Source organism: Penicillium chermesinum (genome assembly GCF_028974085.1).
Source record: "Penicillium chermesinum strain IBT 19713 chromosome Unknown utg000002l:1.0-5270490.0:1.0-5274688.0, whole genome shotgun sequence".
Classification (NCBI taxonomy): domain Eukaryota; kingdom Fungi; phylum Ascomycota; class Eurotiomycetes; order Eurotiales; family Aspergillaceae; genus Penicillium; species Penicillium chermesinum.
Genome location: NW_026695312.1, coordinates 755,007 through 775,164, shown reverse-complemented (window position 1 = coordinate 775,164; position 20,158 = coordinate 755,007). Strand labels below are relative to the sequence as shown.

The 20,158-nt window shown below is 52.2% G+C and overlaps 10 protein-coding genes across 10 annotated transcripts; 4 read left to right on the top strand and 6 right to left on the bottom strand.

Moving 5' to 3' along the window:
- Window positions 1-37: 37 nt before the first annotated feature.
- Window positions 38-2,641, bottom strand: N7468_001086 (uncharacterized protein; the record flags this gene model as incomplete). Its single annotated transcript, XM_058470383.1, has 5 exons — window positions 38-634; window positions 688-1,010; window positions 1,061-1,224; window positions 1,306-2,331; window positions 2,400-2,641. 5 exons carry the CDS (start codon window positions 2,639-2,641, stop codon window positions 38-40), a joined length of 2,352 nt encoding a protein of 783 aa, XP_058333524.1.
- Window positions 2,642-2,973: 332 nt separating this feature from the next.
- On the bottom strand, window positions 2,974-3,231 carry N7468_001085 (uncharacterized protein; the record flags this gene model as incomplete). The annotated part of the gene is made up of 1 exon (XM_058470382.1): window positions 2,974-3,231. The coding sequence occupies one exon, from the start codon at window positions 3,229-3,231 to the stop codon at window positions 2,974-2,976; it is 258 nt and encodes an 85-aa protein (XP_058333523.1).
- Window positions 3,232-4,000: 769 nt separating this feature from the next.
- On the top strand, window positions 4,001-5,336 carry N7468_001084 (5'/3'-nucleotidase SurE; the record flags this gene model as incomplete). Its single annotated transcript, XM_058470381.1, has 3 exons — window positions 4,001-4,012; window positions 4,241-5,157; window positions 5,267-5,336. 3 exons carry the CDS (start codon window positions 4,001-4,003, stop codon window positions 5,334-5,336), a joined length of 999 nt encoding a protein of 332 aa, XP_058333522.1.
- Window positions 5,337-5,673: 337 nt separating this feature from the next.
- On the bottom strand, window positions 5,674-7,241 carry N7468_001083 (DUF5427 domain-containing protein MTC1; the record flags this gene model as incomplete). The annotated part of the gene is made up of 3 exons (XM_058470380.1): window positions 5,674-6,644; window positions 6,723-6,848; window positions 6,872-7,241. The coding sequence occupies 3 exons, from the start codon at window positions 7,239-7,241 to the stop codon at window positions 5,674-5,676; spliced, it is 1,467 nt and encodes a 488-aa protein (XP_058333521.1).
- A 1,651-nt stretch (window positions 7,242-8,892) lies between these two features.
- N7468_001082 (uncharacterized protein) lies at window positions 8,893-9,183 on the top strand (the record flags this gene model as incomplete). The annotated part of the gene is made up of 1 exon (XM_058470379.1): window positions 8,893-9,183. One exon carries the CDS (start codon window positions 8,893-8,895, stop codon window positions 9,181-9,183), a length of 291 nt encoding a protein of 96 aa, XP_058333520.1.
- A 137-nt stretch (window positions 9,184-9,320) lies between these two features.
- Window positions 9,321-11,762, top strand: N7468_001081 (fungal specific transcription factor domain-containing protein; the record flags this gene model as incomplete). Its single annotated transcript, XM_058470378.1, has 2 exons — window positions 9,321-10,300; window positions 10,373-11,762. 2 exons carry the CDS (start codon window positions 9,321-9,323, stop codon window positions 11,760-11,762), a joined length of 2,370 nt encoding a protein of 789 aa, XP_058333519.1.
- Window positions 11,763-12,624: 862 nt separating this feature from the next.
- N7468_001080 (uncharacterized protein) lies at window positions 12,625-13,532 on the bottom strand (the record flags this gene model as incomplete). Its single annotated transcript, XM_058470377.1, has 2 exons — window positions 12,625-13,291; window positions 13,345-13,532. The coding sequence occupies 2 exons, from the start codon at window positions 13,530-13,532 to the stop codon at window positions 12,625-12,627; spliced, it is 855 nt and encodes a 284-aa protein (XP_058333518.1).
- A 69-nt stretch (window positions 13,533-13,601) lies between these two features.
- Window positions 13,602-13,910, top strand: N7468_001079 (uncharacterized protein; the record flags this gene model as incomplete). The annotated part of the gene is made up of 1 exon (XM_058470376.1): window positions 13,602-13,910. The coding sequence occupies one exon, from the start codon at window positions 13,602-13,604 to the stop codon at window positions 13,908-13,910; it is 309 nt and encodes a 102-aa protein (XP_058333517.1).
- A 1,069-nt stretch (window positions 13,911-14,979) lies between these two features.
- N7468_001078 (uncharacterized protein) lies at window positions 14,980-15,393 on the bottom strand (the record flags this gene model as incomplete). Its single annotated transcript, XM_058470375.1, has 1 exon — window positions 14,980-15,393. The coding sequence occupies one exon, from the start codon at window positions 15,391-15,393 to the stop codon at window positions 14,980-14,982; it is 414 nt and encodes a 137-aa protein (XP_058333516.1).
- Window positions 15,394-15,645: 252 nt separating this feature from the next.
- N7468_001077 (uncharacterized protein) lies at window positions 15,646-16,481 on the bottom strand (the record flags this gene model as incomplete). Its single annotated transcript, XM_058470374.1, has 3 exons — window positions 15,646-15,717; window positions 15,779-15,968; window positions 16,048-16,481. 3 exons carry the CDS (start codon window positions 16,479-16,481, stop codon window positions 15,646-15,648), a joined length of 696 nt encoding a protein of 231 aa, XP_058333515.1.
- Between the last annotated feature and the right edge of the window lie 3,677 nt (window positions 16,482-20,158).

Below are 20,158 nucleotides of genomic sequence, written 5' to 3'. Positions count from 1 at the left end.
GTCACGCTTGAATCCATGGAAGAGCAATTCTCTCCAGCTATAGCTTCGCCACCTTGGCAGGAACGCCCGCCTGCTCAATGAGGTCTTGGCCCCGATCCATCCACGAGTGGAAGCCGTTATCAGAGGGATCCGAGGGGAAATCATCCCAGATTGCGTTCTCCGAGTCCGCATATGAAGACCAGGTGCCCTTGGGAACATCGGAAGTGGACCACGAGGGCAGCTTCGCCAGAACACATGTGTAGTAAACGTACAAGATACGGCAGAGCAGCTCCACCCGGTCGACGTAGTGCTGCTGAGTAGGATCGGGGGTCTTGCTACCGTCACCTAGGCATTTCCACCAGGATACACGCCAGCGGAGAGAGAGAAGAATGTGGCCAAGTTCCCTGAGGAAGCGAATGTGGGTTTCGTGCGAGATTTGCTTCCACTTGATGTTGTAAAAATCCCGCTCCAGTTTGCGGAAGCCTTCGACTTCCATCATGCGGCAGACAATTCGAGATAGCTGAGCTGCCAGGAGGATGTCACGTTGATCCTCAGGGCTATTGATGTCCATGTCTCGCTCTTGACCATTGGCGTCGAGAGGAACAAACGTGTACTTTGCGCGGCTGGGCATATTGTTCCATTGTGACAGTAGAGTCTTATAATGTCAGCGGGAGAGAAAAGAATCCGAAAAAGGTAGCCTGAACTCACATATGCTTGCGTCAGTGGATCGCAGTCCTTAACGCAGGTCAACCAATTTTTCGATTTGTCCTTAGATTCGACGATTCGACGGTCGATGAACTCAAGGAAGGTTGATTTCGAGTTGCCATTGTGTTCGCTTAGGCTCTTCAAGAACTTGTATGCTTCTCCCAGGTCGAGAACATACAGAGAACCCCACGCTTGGCTGGCCCGAATGTTGAACCGCCCTTGGCGCTCGGCGAGGAAGGCTAAAAGTTGCCCCAAGTCAAATTCCGACGGGATTTCCATGCGCTTCCTTCCGCCGTCTAGGGTTGGGTGGTTGACAGCTCGTTGGGCTAAAAGTGTCAGGGTTACGGATCTCTTATCGGGTGCGGGGTTTACTTACAGATATAATTGCAAGTTCCGAATTCGACAATGCTGGAGAAGCAGGCACGCGCACAAGGTTGTTCGTGCAGCGTCGGGCGACAAGCATCGCAAGGAGAGCTTCCATCGCACTGATGATAAAACATGAGCTTTTGAACGTTGCTAGGGGGACTGGCAGTAAGCTTACTTTGCGCTTGTTTAGTCGGCATTGAACGCAGGTGTCCTTATTCTTCCGGCGGAGACCAGCATTTGCTCTTCCAACCATACTCAGAGGACCCTTCCGACGAGCCCCGAGGAGGAGAGACAAAATCTGCAGAAGCAATAGAGCCACCCTGTCCGTCTTCTTGGACAATCTGCAAAGGCTGCGAAGGGCCAAGGTCAATGGAACCCTGGGCGCTGCGGTTTTTGCGTTTCCGGACCGCCCCCGCAGACTGCACGGCAAGAGGCATGGGCCGACTCCCATTTCGCTGATGGGATGAGCCCTTCGGTCGAGATGGCATTGTGCTCAGCAACGATTCTGACGGGGTCTCGCTCACCATGAAGGCAGTTGTTTTCCCACCGCAGACGGCCCCCGGGGAGTTGCTTTCCGCGAAATCGATTTGCCAGTCCGGCCCGTCATCCAACTGATGCCGCGCAAATACTGACGGATCTTCACTGGTGGCAGAGTAGGAGCGCTCGAACATGCCAGACATATCACCTGAGACAGACGAGTTCTCCGATTTGAACTGGAAGCGTTCCTGAGCAGGCTGAGCATTGTTTAGCGGGCTAACCATCGATACGGGCGACAGCTGTGTAGCCGGAACCTGCGCCTCAATGTCATGCGGCCAGTACTGGGGAGAAGTCTGGAGATCACGCAAAGGTTGCTTTTTGGTCTCATTTTCAGGAGCCATGGGCAACGGAACAGAGGCCTGTACCGGAATATTCTCCGAATTGATGCTTTCTTGATTAGACCAATCGTCCGGCATCATTTGGAAGGTTGAGGGCATTTGCTGAAACATCATTGCCTCAGCTGCGGCATCCGGGAAGCCCTGTCCCTGGTGCACTTCGCCCATGTCCTCTAAAATCACTGCATCATTTGAGAGGCCTGCTGTCTTGCCAGAAGACTGCATAAGAGGCGCCTCGAGGGCCATGCTCGCAGCAACAGAGTTGAAAAGCTGGAACTGCGGCCACGCTTCGTCAGCATGGAAGTTGTCATCGGCCGAAGAGGGCAAGGTCTGTGGACTAATCGTCCCACTCCCCGTGCCCTCGCCGGTGCCATCATAGTTATAGGCGTCTGATATCACATCGTGCTTCCTGGAATATGCAATGACGATCAGCAATTTGGAACCTCACGAGAATCAGCAGATCCGCGCGGCACGCACCTGTCTGCTAGATGCTGTAACTCGCCCGTGCGATCCAGCAACGAGGTAGCTAGCGAGTCATGATAGCCGCCTAGATCAGCAACATCGGCGCACTGGCTCGAGTCCTGGCTGTTGTCCCACTCTAGCGGCTGTTCGTAACCTAAATGCTCCCATGGGTTGACGGAGAAAGCTCCGTCGGATTGCCAATTATCGAGAATGTTGGGGTCGATCCCCGCTGCCGCTCCAGTGCTTCCACTGTCCATACAGGATACGCAAAATATTGGAAGATGGGGTGGTTGACGGAGCCGACCAGGCTGAGTAGGTCAAGATCGCGTTGGGGTGGGAGGAGCGGCGAGGCGATAGTCGAGAAGCGCAGAAGAAGACCAGAAGGGGCGAACGGTCCGGGGCGAGCAGTGTCGAGGGTAGATGTAGGGTAGACGCGATGGGGGCGAGATGGAGGAATGATGGAATTGCACGAGGGGAGGAAGGACGGGATTCCCCACCACAAAAGTTTTACCTTGCGATCGACTCTAGCGCTGCGACGCACAGACCGCCCGTTAAGATGCTCTACAGGGCCTCACGGCGGGCCCTTCTGTTATTGAGGACGGTTGGAATTTGTTGCTGCTGCAATTTCAAGTCTATCGATATCCATTTCGCTACTCTTGCGGTGCTTGCGTGCTGTTTGGCAGGCGAGGCGCGCCAAGCGGCCCCAAGTACTCCGGAGGACAGACAGCCTCGTAAAACCCGACGGATCGCCGCGCACGAGGTGGATTGGGTGGGTTCGCCTTACGCGAGGCGATCGAGTCATTGTTCCTGATACTGCGAGGACCGTGGAGTCACGCGGCGCTGTCATTGGGATAGCTGACATGCATGCGATGAACAGTAAGGAAGCTACCTGGGTATTCCCCGCTTTGCCATACGATCAGGACGCATATATATGCGTTGGCAACTGTGCCCTAATCAACTCTTAAGAGTCAATACAATCCCATTATAACCCTCCCACAGGTACAGGAACAGAACCACAGAAACCCAAATTTTCTCCTGGACCAGTCCAGAGTGTACGTAGAAGGCTACCAGGGAAGGGTATTCTGCAGTCCTGCCTTTGATGGGCACCACGACTGGAAAGGGAATAGCGGCGCGGAAGTCTACCGGCTTCGTTGAACAATAGCGACTGGATATATTGAGTTTTGGGTTTGAAGTAGCCTAAGGTCTCTGTCGATTCCAAATTTCTGATCAGACATACTAGTAGTTTCTCGCTTGGCTCTTGGCCTCTAGCGATGACTCCTTCATATGTCGGCAGTTCTATATTCAACGTGAAGCCCCACGCGATCGGCTCACCGCAGCCTACATCCGGGCATATTCGTCCCCAATTGCCGCTCCCCGCCTGAACAGCTTCACCGTGGACACCGGTCCGGTAATCTCAGATGCCTTTGCCTGCCATGGCTCAGTCCTTATCCTTTGCGTTTTTATAAGACTAGAAGTCCAGGGAGGTTTGCTCTAGCGCATGAAAGTAGGATCTCCAATCGCCGCTTCTAAGTTGACCTCGAGACCACTGGCACCGGCGCAGAAGGATTCCTGGATTTTGATTCGGCTCTTGGCGGCATTGCACGACCACCGTCGCCATGCACATCCTGGTAAGTCCATTGTGTTTGACGACCCCATTTCTTTTCTTTTCGGGCATGAGATGCCTTTTTTCCCCTGTGTTCAGAGCCACCTGGTCGACTGCCAAGAGATGGGCAATTCTCGCAAAAAGCAAAAGAAACTTGAAATTCGGGAGTCAGGTCGATCATGACCCTCCCCTTCGATCTATGAATCCCTGTCCACGATAAGCTGCCAAGCTTCTCATTTGCAACTGCTATCAGGGCCGCCCCCAAAAAGAGCCCAAAACAAGCGTCAAATTGACACCATATGTGCAGGTCGTCAACGACGATGGTCCACCTAACGAGAGGCTCTCCCCGTACATCCGTCCATTAGTCGACGAGCTCCAGGCCGCCGGCCACCTCGTCTCCGTCGCCATTCCCGCCTCCTCCCGCTCATGGATCGGTAAAGCTCATCTCATCGAGGCCGAATTGACAGCCACCTTCGTGCATCCAGATTCCTTCGGCCCGGACGGCTCCTGGGACGAGTCCTTCACCCCGCCAAGCGATGACCTGCAGCCCGAATGGGTCGTCATCCAGAACGGTACTCCTGCCAGCTGCGCCCAGTTGGGGCTGTATAACCTCTTCCCTGACCGGCCCCCGGTCGACCTTGTCGTGTCCGGGCCTAACCACGGCCGCAACGCCTCCACGATCTACAACCTGTCCTCGGGGACTGTCGGCGGCGCGCTCGAGGCCGTCTTCTGCAGTAAGCGCGGCATTGCGATCTCGTTTGGAAGTAAGGACCCGCAGACGGACGAGGTTATCGCGGCGGCGGCCCGCTTGGCGGTGCGCATCGTGGATCATCTGTGGAGGAATTGGGATGAGCGCGTGGAGCTGTATAATCTGAATATTCCCATGCGCGAGGACGTAGAGTCTAGGCCTGTGTGCTATACTCGTACGCTGCCGTATTACTGGTCCCGTGGTTGTTTGTATGCCGAGGCTGGGGAGTCAAAGAAGCTGGCGAATGGGGCCGCGAACGGCGTCAATGGGGTCAATGGGGTCAATGGGGTTAATGGGCATGCGGCGCCTAAGCTGAGGCAGCGCCAATTTAAGTGGTCTGCTGATTTATCTGATATGAAGAAGAGGCTGCAGGAGAGCGAGGAGGGCACCGATGCGCATACGGTGTTGAATGGGTCAACAAGGTATGTTTTTGTCTGTTTTTTTTTTTTTTTTCTTTTTTCCTTTTTTTTTTTCAGGTTATTGGATTCGGAGTTTTTGCTATGGATATTTCCAAGCTAACTATCTATCTAGTGTGACTGCTCTGCGTGCCAATTTCTGGCATGTTCCTGATCTCGACGGGCCCTTGTATCTAGATAAGTAGGCCGATGCAAGTGCACGATGGATATGCTAATACCTGTTTTTCGTTACGTTCCATGTTCCCAGGCGCAGGGGGTTTTGATTGCATACTGGAGCATCTCGATTCGATCTAGACTTTTGAGGGAGCACTCTTCTCAAGGCGCTTTGTATATAGGATAGGAAAGAATTAGACTGGCACACATAGAATGTGGGTACCTAATTTGCGGAGTATCGTCGCCGGTGATATATAAACTCAGCAAGCGCGCTGGTGCTGGAGAAAGAACGAAAAACGAAATGGTACAGATAGGGGTGTATCATATGAGTAGTCAGATGGAAACAGGAACCAACAGGGGCAAGTCTATCTAGAGAGCACGGGCAGCTTCGCCAGCTCCGCTCTCGATGGTGTTGGCCTGCTCAGCACGCATCTTGCCCTTACCGAGTCCACTCTCGCCAACGCCCATACGGCGAGCCACGTACCGCTGCGCAACGATGCCAGAGGCCAAGGAGAGCGTCTCCTCGATCCACTCTGCAACCCACTCACGGGGGTCGACACCGCCGCTCTCCACAATCTCAACAATGGCTTCAGGCGTCACCGCCCGGGGAGCCTGCGCATCTTCAGACTCGGGATCAACAACTGGGGCAGAAGCATCAAGCCACTCAATCCACTTCTGCGGCACGCTCTGCGAAATAGTGTTGAACGCAATGCCGTGCACAGGGTCATGTAGGTAGATAGCGAAAGAGATCTCCTCCTCTGCCTCCTCAGACTCAACTTTCGATGCAGGCTCCTTCTCACTCGAAGCACCAGCCTGGAACAGATCCTTTGAGACGGTCTGGCTAATCGCCTGGATAGCGAGGAAGATGTCGCTGCTGCGAACAGGATTCGACTCGCTCAACACCTCTGTAGCCTGCTTAGCAGCCGCCTCGATACCACCGCGCGACGCAAAGTATTCTGTAGCGTAGGACTCGGCGCTAGCTCGCGCGAGCTTGGATGCTTCAACCGCGCCGGGCACGGCGTTCACACTGCGCGGCTGGCCGGGGGTCACGGTGCGCCACCAGGGCCCATCATTCCATCCTGCAGTGGAGATGTAACCGCCTATATCGAGGCCGCGCTTGGGTGCTGATTCCTGGCCGCGTTGGATCACGAGCAGGTCGCCGCCTTCCACTTGGGCCATGACTCGCGAAAACACAGCGTATACGAGTGGGTCGACGCCGGGGTATCCGGACAGATCGTGAGTGACGTGGATTTGGAGGCGTTCGTGAGATGAGATAGGGGGTGCAAGGGTGTGCAAGATGTTCGTGAATGTAGGCATCGCGATGTTGCGAAGCTCACCACCTGGAAAAGCAAAAAGAAAAACAATCAAAAGTTAAGACCCGGACAAGGTGATGTCTTCTATATAGTGGGTGAGCATACCGTATGCCTGTAGAGCTCCTACATTGCTCTTGACCTGCTCAGCCCAGCGTTGGGCTTCTTCATTGTTCTGGATCTCCTTGACTGCAGCCTCAGCCTGTTTCAAAGCAGCACCAGCGGTCGCTGTGGCTGTTGCGAAGAAACCACCCCACCATCCACCCCTTGGGTAGCGGTCTCTGCTTCTTGCTTTGGTTGTTCTTGTTTGGCTGCGCGAGACGATCGACCTGCATCTTCCGAAGGGCGGGTACTTGTTTTCTCTTCGTGTCGTTCACTGGTTGCACTGGGCCGTGGTGACCGCGCAGATGATCGTGATCTATCTGCTGAGAGACGGGGAGTGCCAGCGCCGCTGCTGGGACGCTGTGCAGTTAGGTTTTCCATCTCAGCTAGGATGTCCTCATGCTCGGCCTTGGCTTCGGGGGCAGCCGGGGTAGACTGGGAGTCTTTGGAGGACTCTTCGACGTCGAGGTTGTCGAACTGAGCCAGAAGCTCGTCGCTGGTAGGTTTCGCGCTCTTGGGAGCCATGGTGCGTTGGAGAGAGGGAGAGGGACCCTAATTCAGGAGGTGACGACACTGATTTGTTTGGAGCTCCCGAAGCGGCGTGGCCCGTGCCAAGACCAGCGCTTTCGAGGCGCGTTAGGAAACGCGAGGACCAACCCATTGTATGAAAATCATCAGGAACAGTAAACACAAGACCAAGTATGGCGACAGTTTACTTTTATTCAGTACAAGGTATAGTCCGTGCATTTTTGTGGGGAAATGTGGCTGTTCTATGGGCATTGATGGTGCCCGAGGGATACCAGCGTTCCAGGCCTAGTCAGCCGGGACCGAGAGTCATTACCCAAATGACTCATGGCAGCCTTGAAAAGACTAGTTAGACCATAGTTAACTAGTTTCGTGAAGTAAATTATTAATCATTAAGTCGAATTATTAACTCGATGACAAATTAGCGGAATCTTTATCATATCATTTTCTTAGCTTTTTGAGCATAAGTGCCATGGATCGACAGTGGTTGAGCATTCTTGAATAGTCTAGAAGGATCTTGTACCTGCCACGGAGTCAATAGCGACAGAGGAGATAAAAGCCGCCACAGCTCTGACACATCTCCCACGGACCAACCCCGCCGCCTGCCCTTCCCAACTACCAGTAATTTCTAATACGCTTTGATACATTCTTGAGGCACCCAACTTGTACCACCTTCGAGCCTATCTGAATAGCGGTGAAAATTTTTTCTCGGGCTCGAGCGGAACAGGTGCCAGACTGTCGGGTCAGTGCATGTTTGAGATTTTATGAAGAATTGAGTCCAACATTGCGCTGTGGGCCATGGGTATGTCAGAAACTTCGTGAAGTGGTGTTTACTTCACGACCCGCCAATCAGACGTCACATTTGACAGGTCCGGAACCCGCCAATCATGCACCCGGAACGGGGAGCCAGGGTACTTCTTCCGGAATGAAGCTTTTGATTCGTGATATTTATCTCCTTCGACTGGCACCTTCCAAGGCGGCACTGGGATAAGTCATCCCTTCTCCATGTAACGCTCTATCGGGAAGCAGGGTTTTCGCACTGGGCACAGTGGCGATGTGTGCAGCCCCTACGGGGTCTGCTCCCTACAGTCGGTGTTTGAGTATGAGAAACCGGCCATGGAATACCGTGGTGCTCTCCCAAACTTGAAGCCGTGAAGGCCATAGCCAAGTGAGCTGGGCCAAAGGCTGTCAGTTACCAGCCAATGACCATGCGCCCTTGCTTTGATCAGCCGAACTGGATACAGTGCTCTCAGTCCCCTTCCTTGAGGCAATCAGCCCACTGTATGACACCTCCCCCACTCCCTAAAAGCCGCAATGTGGCGGCGGGGGTGTACAAGCCTCACGGCAATCGCAAGCCGTGCCATGCGACATGGTTCTCGAATCGACAGGCAAATTCTGAGCCTATCGATGGTGTTCGGTAGCATCGAGCCGATGCATATCTAAAGATCGACAGTCGAACTGTTCCCCCTGCCGTTAGGGCACAAGTCTCCATCCAAGCTGTACTTCTCCCCGGGCGCCCGCGCTGATTGGCGGCACCGCTAGCCGGAATTCATAGTGTCGCACCCGCAACTGAAGTTGTTAAAGCTCAATAGCCTCGTAGCGCAGATAAATTCCAGTCCTCCTGATTTTCACTGTATAGAGTGTAGCTCCCATGACGGGCGAACATCCTCCAACAAAAATTTCCAATACACCAAGTGAGAGCACAAGTTCTCAGAATGAGGGGGTCTCGCAAAAGGAGCTGCATAGTGCTCCGGCCACCCCCAAGTCGGCCATCAATGTTAGGATCAACCTCCAAAGGGCAAGCTACCAAGGGCTCCAATTCAACGCCGACGCTGCGAAGTTCCAATTCGGCTTCCACTTCAAAAGTTGCTATCCCGCGCCAGCCGCCCGGCTATACTCCTCGTTACAACCGTCGAGTCCCGCGAGCGTGCGAGTCGTGTAGACAACGGAAAACAAAATGCAGCGGTGACACCCCGGTGTGTCGCCAATGTCGAGAACTGAGAGTCCCCTGCCAATATCCAGTAGGATGGCGAGATAAAATGAAAAAGTGCGTGAAAGCTCCCCAGCCGAGCACATGACATGTATTCGGCGTATCTTATTTTCCTGTGGATATCTGCTAACGAAGAAAAACACCCTTATAGGGAGCTGGACAAGTTGTCCGAAGAAGTCCAGGACTATGAAAAATTTCTGACTGAACTCCGCAATGCTGCCGATTCTCAAACGGCAGGATGGCTTCAGACTTTACTGCTCAAGGTATGTGTTATCTGCATGGCCTTTCCCTGCACTGCTACTAATTACCAATGGCTGAGTACAGCATGGCTTCCGGGGGGAGACGGTGCATCCAGCAACCAGACTTTCCTTCCACCGCCGCCAAATGATGCGGAAGCGGAAGAGCCATCTCCCATGTCCTCCATCGGCTCACTGGACGGCATTGACCAAATCAACGAAGATCCCAATCGGACAGATCGTTCTCGGGCAACAGGCGTCATGGGCAAAACCTCGGAAATCACCTGGATGCAACGGGTGCAACGAGAAGCAGAACAGCGAGCCCAAGGACAAGCTGGATCGCACGAAGCTAACAACTCCGACCCCGAAGAGCCCAAGGATGGCTTCTCTCTCCACAGCATGAACTATCACCTGGACGACCTCGATATCAGTGTACCTGGCCCTGTTCAGAAGTATGAAATGCCGTCAAGATACCTCGCCGACCGACTTTTCGATGACTACTTCACTACGACCCACCCATTCTTCCCCATCCTCAGCAGATCCCTTTTCCGCAATCAGTACCGGACTTACTACGACAACTCGCGGCCGGACCGTCCCCGACCGGGAGATAAGTGGTTAGCCATAGTCAACGTAATATTCGCAATTGCCGCAAAACACGCTCACCTAGTCAATGCCTCTTGGCGAGGCGAGGACAACGACCACCTTGTTTACCTGACCAGAGCCCGAATGCTCAGTATGAACAGCGACGTTCTTTTCAACCACCCCGATCTCCAACAGGTGCAGGTCGAAGGCTTGACTGCTTTCTATTTACTTGCAGCTGATCAGATTAACAGGTTTGTGACGGCTCGTGAACTGCACACCAACTTTCAATGGTGGAACCATACTGACTGACGCATTTTCGATAGGGCATGGAGAATATCGGCGCTGGCAATTCGTTCTGCCATCACCCTCGGTATCAACTTGAAAATCACCAGTTCCAAGACCCCGAGCATCACCAAGGAAGCGCGATACCGGGTCTGGTGGTGCCTGTACAGCTTTGAACACATGCTGGGTGCTATGACGGGTCGTTCGATATACAGTCTTGAAGGAGGTTATGCTACGCCATTGCCCCTTCCGTTCGAAGAAGAACAACTCCAAGAAAACCCCGCTGCTGCCGAAGTCCTCAACAATTCAACCCTCCGAGACGCTTTGATCAACAACGTGATGGCTAGTTCATGGATTCGACCAACAGGAAGCAAGAACGAACACCACGACCCGCGCCTACGAGACCAGTCATGGCTCAAAAACTTACCAATAAACTTCGGCCTATGTTATCTTTACTACAGTGACCTGACAGTCGTCACACAGGAAATCATCAACAAAGTCTATACCACGACCTGCACTCTGCTGCCTTGGACCGATATTGAGAGCCGCCTCGACGAAATGAGAATTCGGATCGATATGTGGAAGTCCAGTCTTCCTCGAGCCCTGGATTTCACAGAGGAGAACACTAACGATAGCCCAGACCAGCTGCGTTGTAAATTGTTTCTCGCATTTCATTACTACAGCGCAAAAATCACGCTAGGACGCCCCTGCCTTTGCCGACGTGATAATCGTCGGCCCAAATCCCCTCAAACCTTCAGTCACAACATGGCCTTGACAACAATTGATGCAGCATCTCGAATGCTAGAGCTGATACCAGACGAGCCAGATGTCATCCAACTCTACCAGGTGTGCCCATGGTGGAGCGTGCTGCGGTATCTAATGCAGGCCGCGACAGTGTTCCTCCTCGAGCTCTCGTTCGGTTGCGTGCATGTCCCTGAACAAGAGAAAACCATAGTGTCACTCACCAAGAAGTGCATCCGCTGGTTCTTCGCCATGTCAGAACGTAGCATTGGCTCGAGGCGAGCATGGCAACTGTGCGACACCAGCTTCCGAAATTTGGCAAGCGGCATGAAATACAACACCGACGACCTCCCTACGCAGAACCATCAAGACTACGTCCCGGCAAGAATCTCGCCTCTTGCACCTATCGAGTCCGGCAATACATTCGCACTCCCGTCCGGTGACTACTTCACCATGCCTATGGAAGATCTGAACCTCTTTGGACATCAGAATCCTCTCGACGGCGAGCTTCTCCCGAATTACTTCAACCCCAACCCCAACCCCAATCCCAACCCCCACCCCCAAAATTCCGATGTTGCCCAAGGTCACGTGGAAATGAATGATGAATTCTACCTCCCTTACGATCCTCTTAGTGGGGATTTTATCCGATCGTTTTTCCCGTCTTCGGAGGAAGACAAGGAACAGCAATGATGAACTTGATGTGAATTGAAAAGGTAGCGTCATGGGTCCTGTACACGAAGAAAGAGGAGTACACGAACCTCTTGGGTTCTTTGGCAGCTTGTTCACCACAAAAGTTCTTCGTTCATGTTGTTAGTTAGCCTGGGGTCTGCTGATGAGATCTGGCCCTCTACGATTTAGCGCATTAGCATATTCCCTAGATTAAAAGCATCATTTGCATAGACTCATCATTGTCTGTCAGGGTGATATTTACGGTTTCTTTCTTTCTTTTTTTTTTAGAATCAATGAAATAAATATTCTCAACCTCTTGCGATCTAGCACTGCCAATCATAGGTACAGGAAAGTCGTTAATAGGTCAACAACTAACTAGTCAACATGTCAAAATACCAAGTCCAAGTTCGCTCGCGACCACTTGTCATAGAGAAAGTAGATCCCATCAATTTGAATCCATTCGATCGTTAAAAAGCGGGTCAGTGTGACCCTGTGCTGGCACTCCGCTTACCATGACCCCATCTTTCAGAGCCGTGACATACGTCGGTAGTTCATAATCTGCCTCAATATATCCTTCTTGCGTAGGAGAAGGATTGTTGTATCTTTGGTTGTAGCAATACCTATATGGAAACTGTAAGCCTGGTGCACGTGGAGTCGTGATACAGCTTGCACATACCCTATTCCAACAAGGAAAGCGATAAGGAGAGGGACGCCTAATCCGAGGCTCAGTCCCAAAATAAGCCCCAAATGGTTTTTCGCATCATGGGAATCGTCAACACCGGCATTAGACTTTTCTGCTGTAGAGGTAGGAGGGGGGGAGGGGGGAGGGGGAGGAGGCGGGACATATGAGGTCGGAGCCCCTTGTGTGGAGAATATCCTCTGCTTATTGGGCCCGAACGAGGTCGCCGTCGCTGGTACACTGGGGGACCACACAGGGGGGATCGGTACAGGTAACGTAAATAGTACTCTGGGAGCTCACTGGGCAATGAACCAGTCCATTCTCAAGACAAGTCATCACCTGGATGACAGATGTCGATGTCATGGCTGGCGTCGTGGACGAAGGTTCGCTGGGGTTGAAGGGATCTTGGACGGCCGACCCTAAGAAATCAAAACGAGGTACCACCTGTGGAGCAGCCGTGGTTGTGAGAGTGGAACTCGAAGGTGTGAGTGTTTTGGTCTCTGCACAAGTACTAGTGATTGAAGTATACCAGATAGGAACCGTTGTGGTAGCATCCGGGCCCCAGGTGTGCTCATTAGCCGCCATTGTTGCACCGGCGCCAGCGCCCACAGCAAGGGTGTAGTCTATGTCAATAGCGACAGGACAATAGTCGGTGCTCTTTGAAGAATCATTGGCATCAATCTTAAAATCAGCGAGGTAGGCAAATGCATCGGCCTCGACGCCAGCACTCAGGCTGTAGCCCAGGTCCTTTAGGGCAGTTGCGACAGGAACGGGGAGCTGCACGCCAATGCTCATGCTCATCTGCAGCAGTACATGGACGACGCCTTCACCTCGTACTTTGACAGGTAGAAATTCGTAGTCACCGCCGCCCCTGCGAATTATACCCCGTTAGCAAGAGCGTCTACGCGAGACCAGGAGACTTACAACGACAGCTTGGACATGCTTTTGAACAGATCCATGTCGAAAGCCAGCCCATCCTCAATCTTGAGATGTATGCCACCCTCTATGTCAAGCGGGGAACTAGCGACGAGAATGAGATCAAGAGCAACGACCGGCCCAACATGGAACCCTTCTATAGGGAAGGGTATGAGAGGAAGTTCAAACAAGGTCATCGTGTGCGTGGAAGCATTGAGAAAGCTCATCTCTAGGTCCAAGAGTAGCTCCAAACTATCGAACCCGAAATGGGCCACAGCATCCGGCAAGCCTTGAATATTTCCAAGATTCAGATCGGGATGCAGGTCAGGGAATGGCTCGTCTTCAAGCTTTGCCTCATCTTCCAGCCAGATCTCCACCTGATTCCAGGTGCTGTTCACCACTTCCTCGACGTCTTGTTGGACACTGTCAATCAACTGCGTGAAGTTGAATCCCTCTCCTACGGATCGAAGGTATCCGGACACCGAGCCGCCGAAGTAGCATGTTTTGCAGACGATTTTGATGTCTGGCACGCTAGACTCAACGTTTTGTTAGAATGGGACGGCTCAGTTATTTAGGACGTAAATCGAAATCTGGTAAACTCACCCCAGAGGCCACTGAAATATCGTAGTATCTATCAATGCCTTCGAAAGATTCCCCTGAAAACTGTGCGAATGATCCCGAGAATGAAGACTTGCTCGGTGAAGGGCCCGCCTCAGATCAGGAGTCAGGTCTCCATCTACTGCGTCAATTTGGTTGTTGGGTAGAGAAACATGATGAGGAGACGCCGCAACGCTGCATAGAACCAAAGATAGGTAAGACAGGACCAAAAGAGAACAGATCATCGCGATAACTGCAATTTCAGCAGAATTTGGAATTACATACTGGCATAGCACTCAACGAAGAACCCATTTATATTCTAAAGCCTTCAATACACGATAACCACTTCAATGTTATTATTGTCCCTGTGCCGTGGTAGTCTCCCTCGAGTAGCGCCGGGTTTGGGCCCGTGCAGGGGTCCTGCAGGCACTAAGGCAGCTCCCTCCACTAAGCACGGCCCATTTCTGCGCTAGCCATGAACCACGCCCCCTTCTTATCTAGCTCCAGACAACTGCACATGATCTGACACCGATCGCGCAGGGAGATCTATTCATATACGTGCAGAGCCCGCACGACAGGCTGACAGGCCATTTCGCCGCTAGCTAGGAGTCTGCGGCTGAGGCTTCTATGCAGGACTTGACTCGTGTTAGGCCTCTGAGCTTCTGCCAACACAACTTAGATTCGCATAAGGTGAGACAAGGCAGACCGGGTGGGGTCTCCGGGTTCTACGCGCTCGGGGAACCGGGTGGATATTGAGAGCTACGGCTACTATGAGAGCTATGCTATGGCCTGTCTACGTGCCCTTCTCTACAGTGCATACATGGATTTGAAGCATTATGGAGATAGTTTTTGCGTGCATTAGTCTCTGTGGTGGTGATCATAGTAGCTGTCTTTTTGACGCCCCTGAAATGTGCATCTTGCGCCGAATCCTCGTGTAGACAATAGGGCAACCACATAGCTGGAAAATATATACCCAATCGAGGAAAGGCAGGATATAAAGTCGACGATAGATATAACGAGCTTTTTGCGTAGTCGATCAAAGTTGGGTTACTGCTTCCAACAAAGAGATATGTAAGAGTGGTGAAAATATAGCCGCTTTCCGTATCTGTGCCAAAGCCGCGTCGTGTGGTTGCAGAGACTGAATGATGATGGAGGCGAGTGCAGATGATGGAAAGCAGACTGCGTGATCGTTTTGCCGAGCAGCTTTGTTGAAATGGCCGACCGAGGTGGCTTGACGAGGGGCTTTGGGGATCCTCTCGGCGATAAGAAGTTGAGCTGCCGTGAAGTCGCCTCAGAGGGGTCGGTTGAACTCGGGTGACACCCAAAGGCATGCGAAGCCAACGGCAGCGAGGCATGGGATACTGACGGCATCAGGGCATCCAGAGGCCAGTAGCGACAAGACACGGCGTGAGTAACCAGCTGAGGCGAGGCAAAGAATGACCTTGGCGACAACCCGCGCATCGCAACGGGAGACTTAGCTTGACTTGGCGAGGGTTAGCATCTACTGGCAGTTTGAAGAAGATCATCGAGGCCGGAAAAGGTGACTTACCACTGCGACGCCACACGCCACGCAACTATATATATTGGAGCAGGCGAACCCCAACACTCGAGCTCGGCGTCCTCTTCCGCCCCTGCCTACCAGCCGCGACCTCTGGGTCGTCGTTCAAGGTAAGGAGGAGAGACAAGGAGCAACGACAACCTGGGGACCACCTACTACCACCCTCCCAAGTGACCCCTCAGGATGCGCTGCTGCCACGTCCACTCCTCATCTGTCAGCTGGTGCATCTGCACCAGCCCGGCACCCGAACTCGCCAGCTCGATCAAGGCTGACAGGTGGTTGACGTACTCCGCCAACGGAAGGCTCGGCTCTGCTGGGTTTGGCAAGACCCAGACTGCCACCCAGATAAAGCCGGGGTGGCCACGACCTGACGATCGATGGCCAGGCAGTGTCTCGGTCCGAGACCAGAGTGAGCTCCGTTTCGAGGAGGGAGACTCCCCACCAAAGCAGCTCGAATGAAGGACTGCTGGCCTCCGAGCTGACGGATAATGTTAGCAGAAGCAGATATCGATCTCGAGAAGAGGGAAAACCTTACCCAAACAGTCGCTCCCACACACCCACGCAGCCATACACCGCAGACCCCCCCCGCCGAATATCGTTGAGCAAGCTCAACGATATGATCCCTGTCAAATTGAGGGTTGACAGGGGCGACGAGGGGAGCCTGCACTGCAGGCGGGGCAGGGAAGATCGGAACCTGTCGTGCCTGCACGGCAGGTTCAATAAGAGGGACCACCACCCTGGCCTGCGTAGGCTGGGCAGGGCGTGGCCCCGGAGAAGACGGTGCCTGACCGAGAGAAGTTGTCTCCCGGTCAGGAGCCTCAGCCATGACCAGCATGGGCTGGGCGAGACGCGCCCCGCGAGGGGGAGGAACACCAACCATGTCGACGAGGTCGACAAGGAAAGCGAGAACTTGGAAACTTGCAGAAGCAAAGAAAAAGAGAACTCGGAGTGGAGAGATACCGAGATTATATACCTTTGGGGATCCAGACATCTGGAGGATATGAATAGTGAATTGAAGTCCAAGAACATAGACTGCTGTAGTGAATAGTAGAATAGTAGTAGTAGTGAATTGAGATCCGAAGGTGTGGACTGATGTAGTGAATAGTAATCCGACTTAAAAGTACGACAACAAGAGAAATAGCCTAAAAGTGAATAGAAAACAAAATCGGATAGATTCACATCTTACTTTGCCCTCGGTGTGGCCTCATTTTATCCTATTAATACATCACACCCAGATCTCGAACATTGAATTCAAAATGACCCATAGCTGAAAGATGTACGACCCGACCAATCAGTACTTCTAGGACACTGCAGTTACTCATATTGCAGTTCTCTCGGTGTCTTGAGCCGTTTTTGTAGCCCTGCCACTATTTACCAATGCTCTACAGTCTTGTGCATCTACCGCATATCAATAATGACCTGCCATCACTGTATCATTACCATTCCCACAATCCATATTCGTACCATCATATGACTAGCCTTAGACTATCCTTCATCAGCTCTATGCCCTAAAATATTACTGGAAATCGATTGGCGGCCAAGCACTCCAACAATGTAGTAGTATTAGGCTGCGCCTTCTAAGCCGCTGGCAATAGGGTCAAAACTTGGTGAACATTGAGGATGAGAATGTGCCAAGGATCGCACTGTTACTAAGCTTGTCAGTAGCTCATGATGCTCAAGCAGCTTTTATATAATGCCATTGAGAAGGCCCGCGGACAACAGCTGCTTTATAGCTATTCTTAAATCTTATTCTTAACATGTGTTCTAGTAGTGCCACTGGACATGGGAGATGCCTGTTTAGCTTCGATTTGTACTTTGACCCGGAAATATGCCACGAGCTGCTAAAATGTATAACCAAATCTTTTCAGTCCAAGCATTGAGATAGGTGATCATTTGCAGATAATAGCGCTTAATTGTCACTCTCATAATAATTTCAGTATTCACTCATGCATCCCCAGGGTTTGATCCACTCGTCAGTCATGACCTTTATCTGCATGCGTGCATCATGATTGTTAGGGCCAGATTCCACCTGGAATCCCAACCCAAGAATCACGCAAGACTGAATCCTTGTAGCTCAAAGTAACAGAAGCACGAACATTAGAGTTTATATGTTTGACGTTTTGAGTTCGTGTTCTTCCTAGGGTTTGAGCTTGAATCCGTGGGCTCAAGATGCCCTAACCCTTGGAACCTTGCTATCTTTCGGGAGCGAAGGGTGGATAAATGGATGCTTATCGGACTATATCAGAGATAGCATAAAGCATCGGATGCCTTGGGTATTTGTGGCGGATCAGCTTCAAGTAGGAATTCAGGAAGATGCGTACGGATCTTGGATGGGAAGTTCTGGGTAATATCTCCCATAGGGCTTAACGCAGTCTGCTTGGTCAGAATTATGCTCGATGACACCCGAAACATGCTCCGCTGCTCATGCAGGGCGGGCTGAGCGAGGAAGCGCCGGAAATGATTGGGGACAATGCAATGACGACTACTCGTTGCAGGTACTCAGCCAGAGTGAGTGGATTATCTTTAAAGGGACCGTCGCGATGATGAAGAAGAACCGTTCCGGACGATATCTTCGATGAGTTGAAGCAGCGTTTCGGCAAGAAGGAGATTGTGGAGACCATTGCCGCTGGGGCGGGATACAATGCTCTCAGCCGGTTCCTCGTTGCGCTGGCGTCGTGGAGAGGAATTCGGCCTTCAATGCATTTGGAAATAAGGAGGGTCAGCCTCCCAGGGAAGAGAACGAACCTTGAAGCTAAATCTCCAATCCATTGTGTGAAGAAGCGCTGTTAGATTAACGCGGGCTCCGCATACCAATTGTGCGAATATCAGGTTCTAGACCTTTGATAACTAGCAGAGTTTGATAGATAGTTTGCATTCTTTCAATGATTTTTGGTGGCCTTTGACTTGCTGCATTTGTGTTTTGTCCACTGGTAGACGCATGTGCGGATCGAGATTACCCCGGGGCGCTTGGCAGATGGATTCGGAAGGATTCGCTTATGTCCTGGTGCATGTATGAATCAAGCCTGCAAGATATGAAATGTATCATGAAGCTACTAGCAAAGGATGCTGATTCCTCTGGGGCAACACTGGCTTGGTTCCCAAGCAAATCACGATGTTCAGTGGACTAACCTTTCCATCCCGGGCCTCGGGTTGGAGCATCTGTTGATTTTTCGAGACGGGAACGAGACCTGGATGGTCAATCATCACGAACTTTTCATGAATAATAAGATCGAGCACTCGGTCTCGGGCCATTGCCCATGCTAACCGTTCAGGTCGCTATAATTTCCCCGAAAGTGTGGCGTATGTGAACGGGCAAAATGCGGCGCCAGTATGGGAGGCCCGTGCTCTCGGATGAGACACGCGGCGATCGGGAGTAAAAGGAGCGAAAACAAGTAAAGGGGCCGCCGGGGCGCCGTGCATTGATGGGATCGAGTTCTTTGGATCTGGAGAAACACAAGGTCCATCTAGCATTGCAGTACCCTTCCTCGGAAATGGGCTGCTCAATCCATATCTGCTCGGCGCCGGTGGTCCCCAAGTACCCTTTTTGATTAGGCCCTTGCGGAAGGGGGCGCAAATCCCAGAACGGTACATCCCCTGGTCACGATAAGTCTAGAGTGGTCTGTGATTCATAACTTTCATCGATAGGAGAGCGAAGGTGTAATTCTCGAGCAATGATGTTGACTGCCAGCGATTTTTCTATGGAGAGACTCTACTGGGGGAATAAAATTCCGCGCATACTTTGTGCACATAGTAAACTAGATTCTAAGCCACCCAAGACCCAGCACCCAGCAACCACGAGTCGCACCACACCAGACGAAGCGAGGGGAGGCCAGGGCATTCACTACAGCACGTACCAGCATAGGCACAAGGCATCTACCCAGAGGCCATTCACCGGAGCAAGAATCACATCGAGTAGAAAAGCGGCCCTGACGTCGAAATCTACTAGCCACTTTGCTGGCCCCGAAGGTTCACCAATCAAAACCGAGAAATCTCCCCCCCAAGTGGGGCCCGAAAGCGCTGCAATTGTCACTACAAACTAAAGGGAACTCCAAAGATTCTTTCGCCCTCAGCTTCACTGCTTTCGCCAGTCGAAGTCGTGTCCGCAGCGTGTTTACTTCTGCTTTTCTTTTCAAGCGGCCCGGCTTCTTGTTTTCCTCCTTCTACTGTCTTCTTCCTCTAGATCTTTTTACACTTCCCCTTTTCCTCTTCTTTCGCAGAAGAGTCTTTTCACTTTCTACTTTGTACCCTTGCGCGGCCTCTCCATCGGCAACCCAGCATTGCAAAGTTTCTTGCTCATTCCCATGTTCAAATTTCATCTCTCCACCCCGCATCCTTTCTTCTCTTTCAAGGTGGGTGTTGAGGCTTGTTCTCGCTATCCGCCCAGCCTCGTCAAGTAGACATCCCTGGCAGCCGCTCGCGACAAAAGCGCCGCCTGCACCACTTTCATCTCCCAAGCTTCGAGACTGCGGTCTGAATCTCCCTTAACCCCCTCAGCACCATTTGGTAAGTCCCCGCTTGTTTTGACGCGACTTGAACCATGTACGTTGTTTTTCTGCTGGCGCGCCCATCTTGCTCTACTCTGTACACTTCGGGAACCCATCTTGACACAATTTGCCGCGACCGTGTCTCTGTCCTTCAAAAGTCTCCCATCACTCGCTATCGCATGTT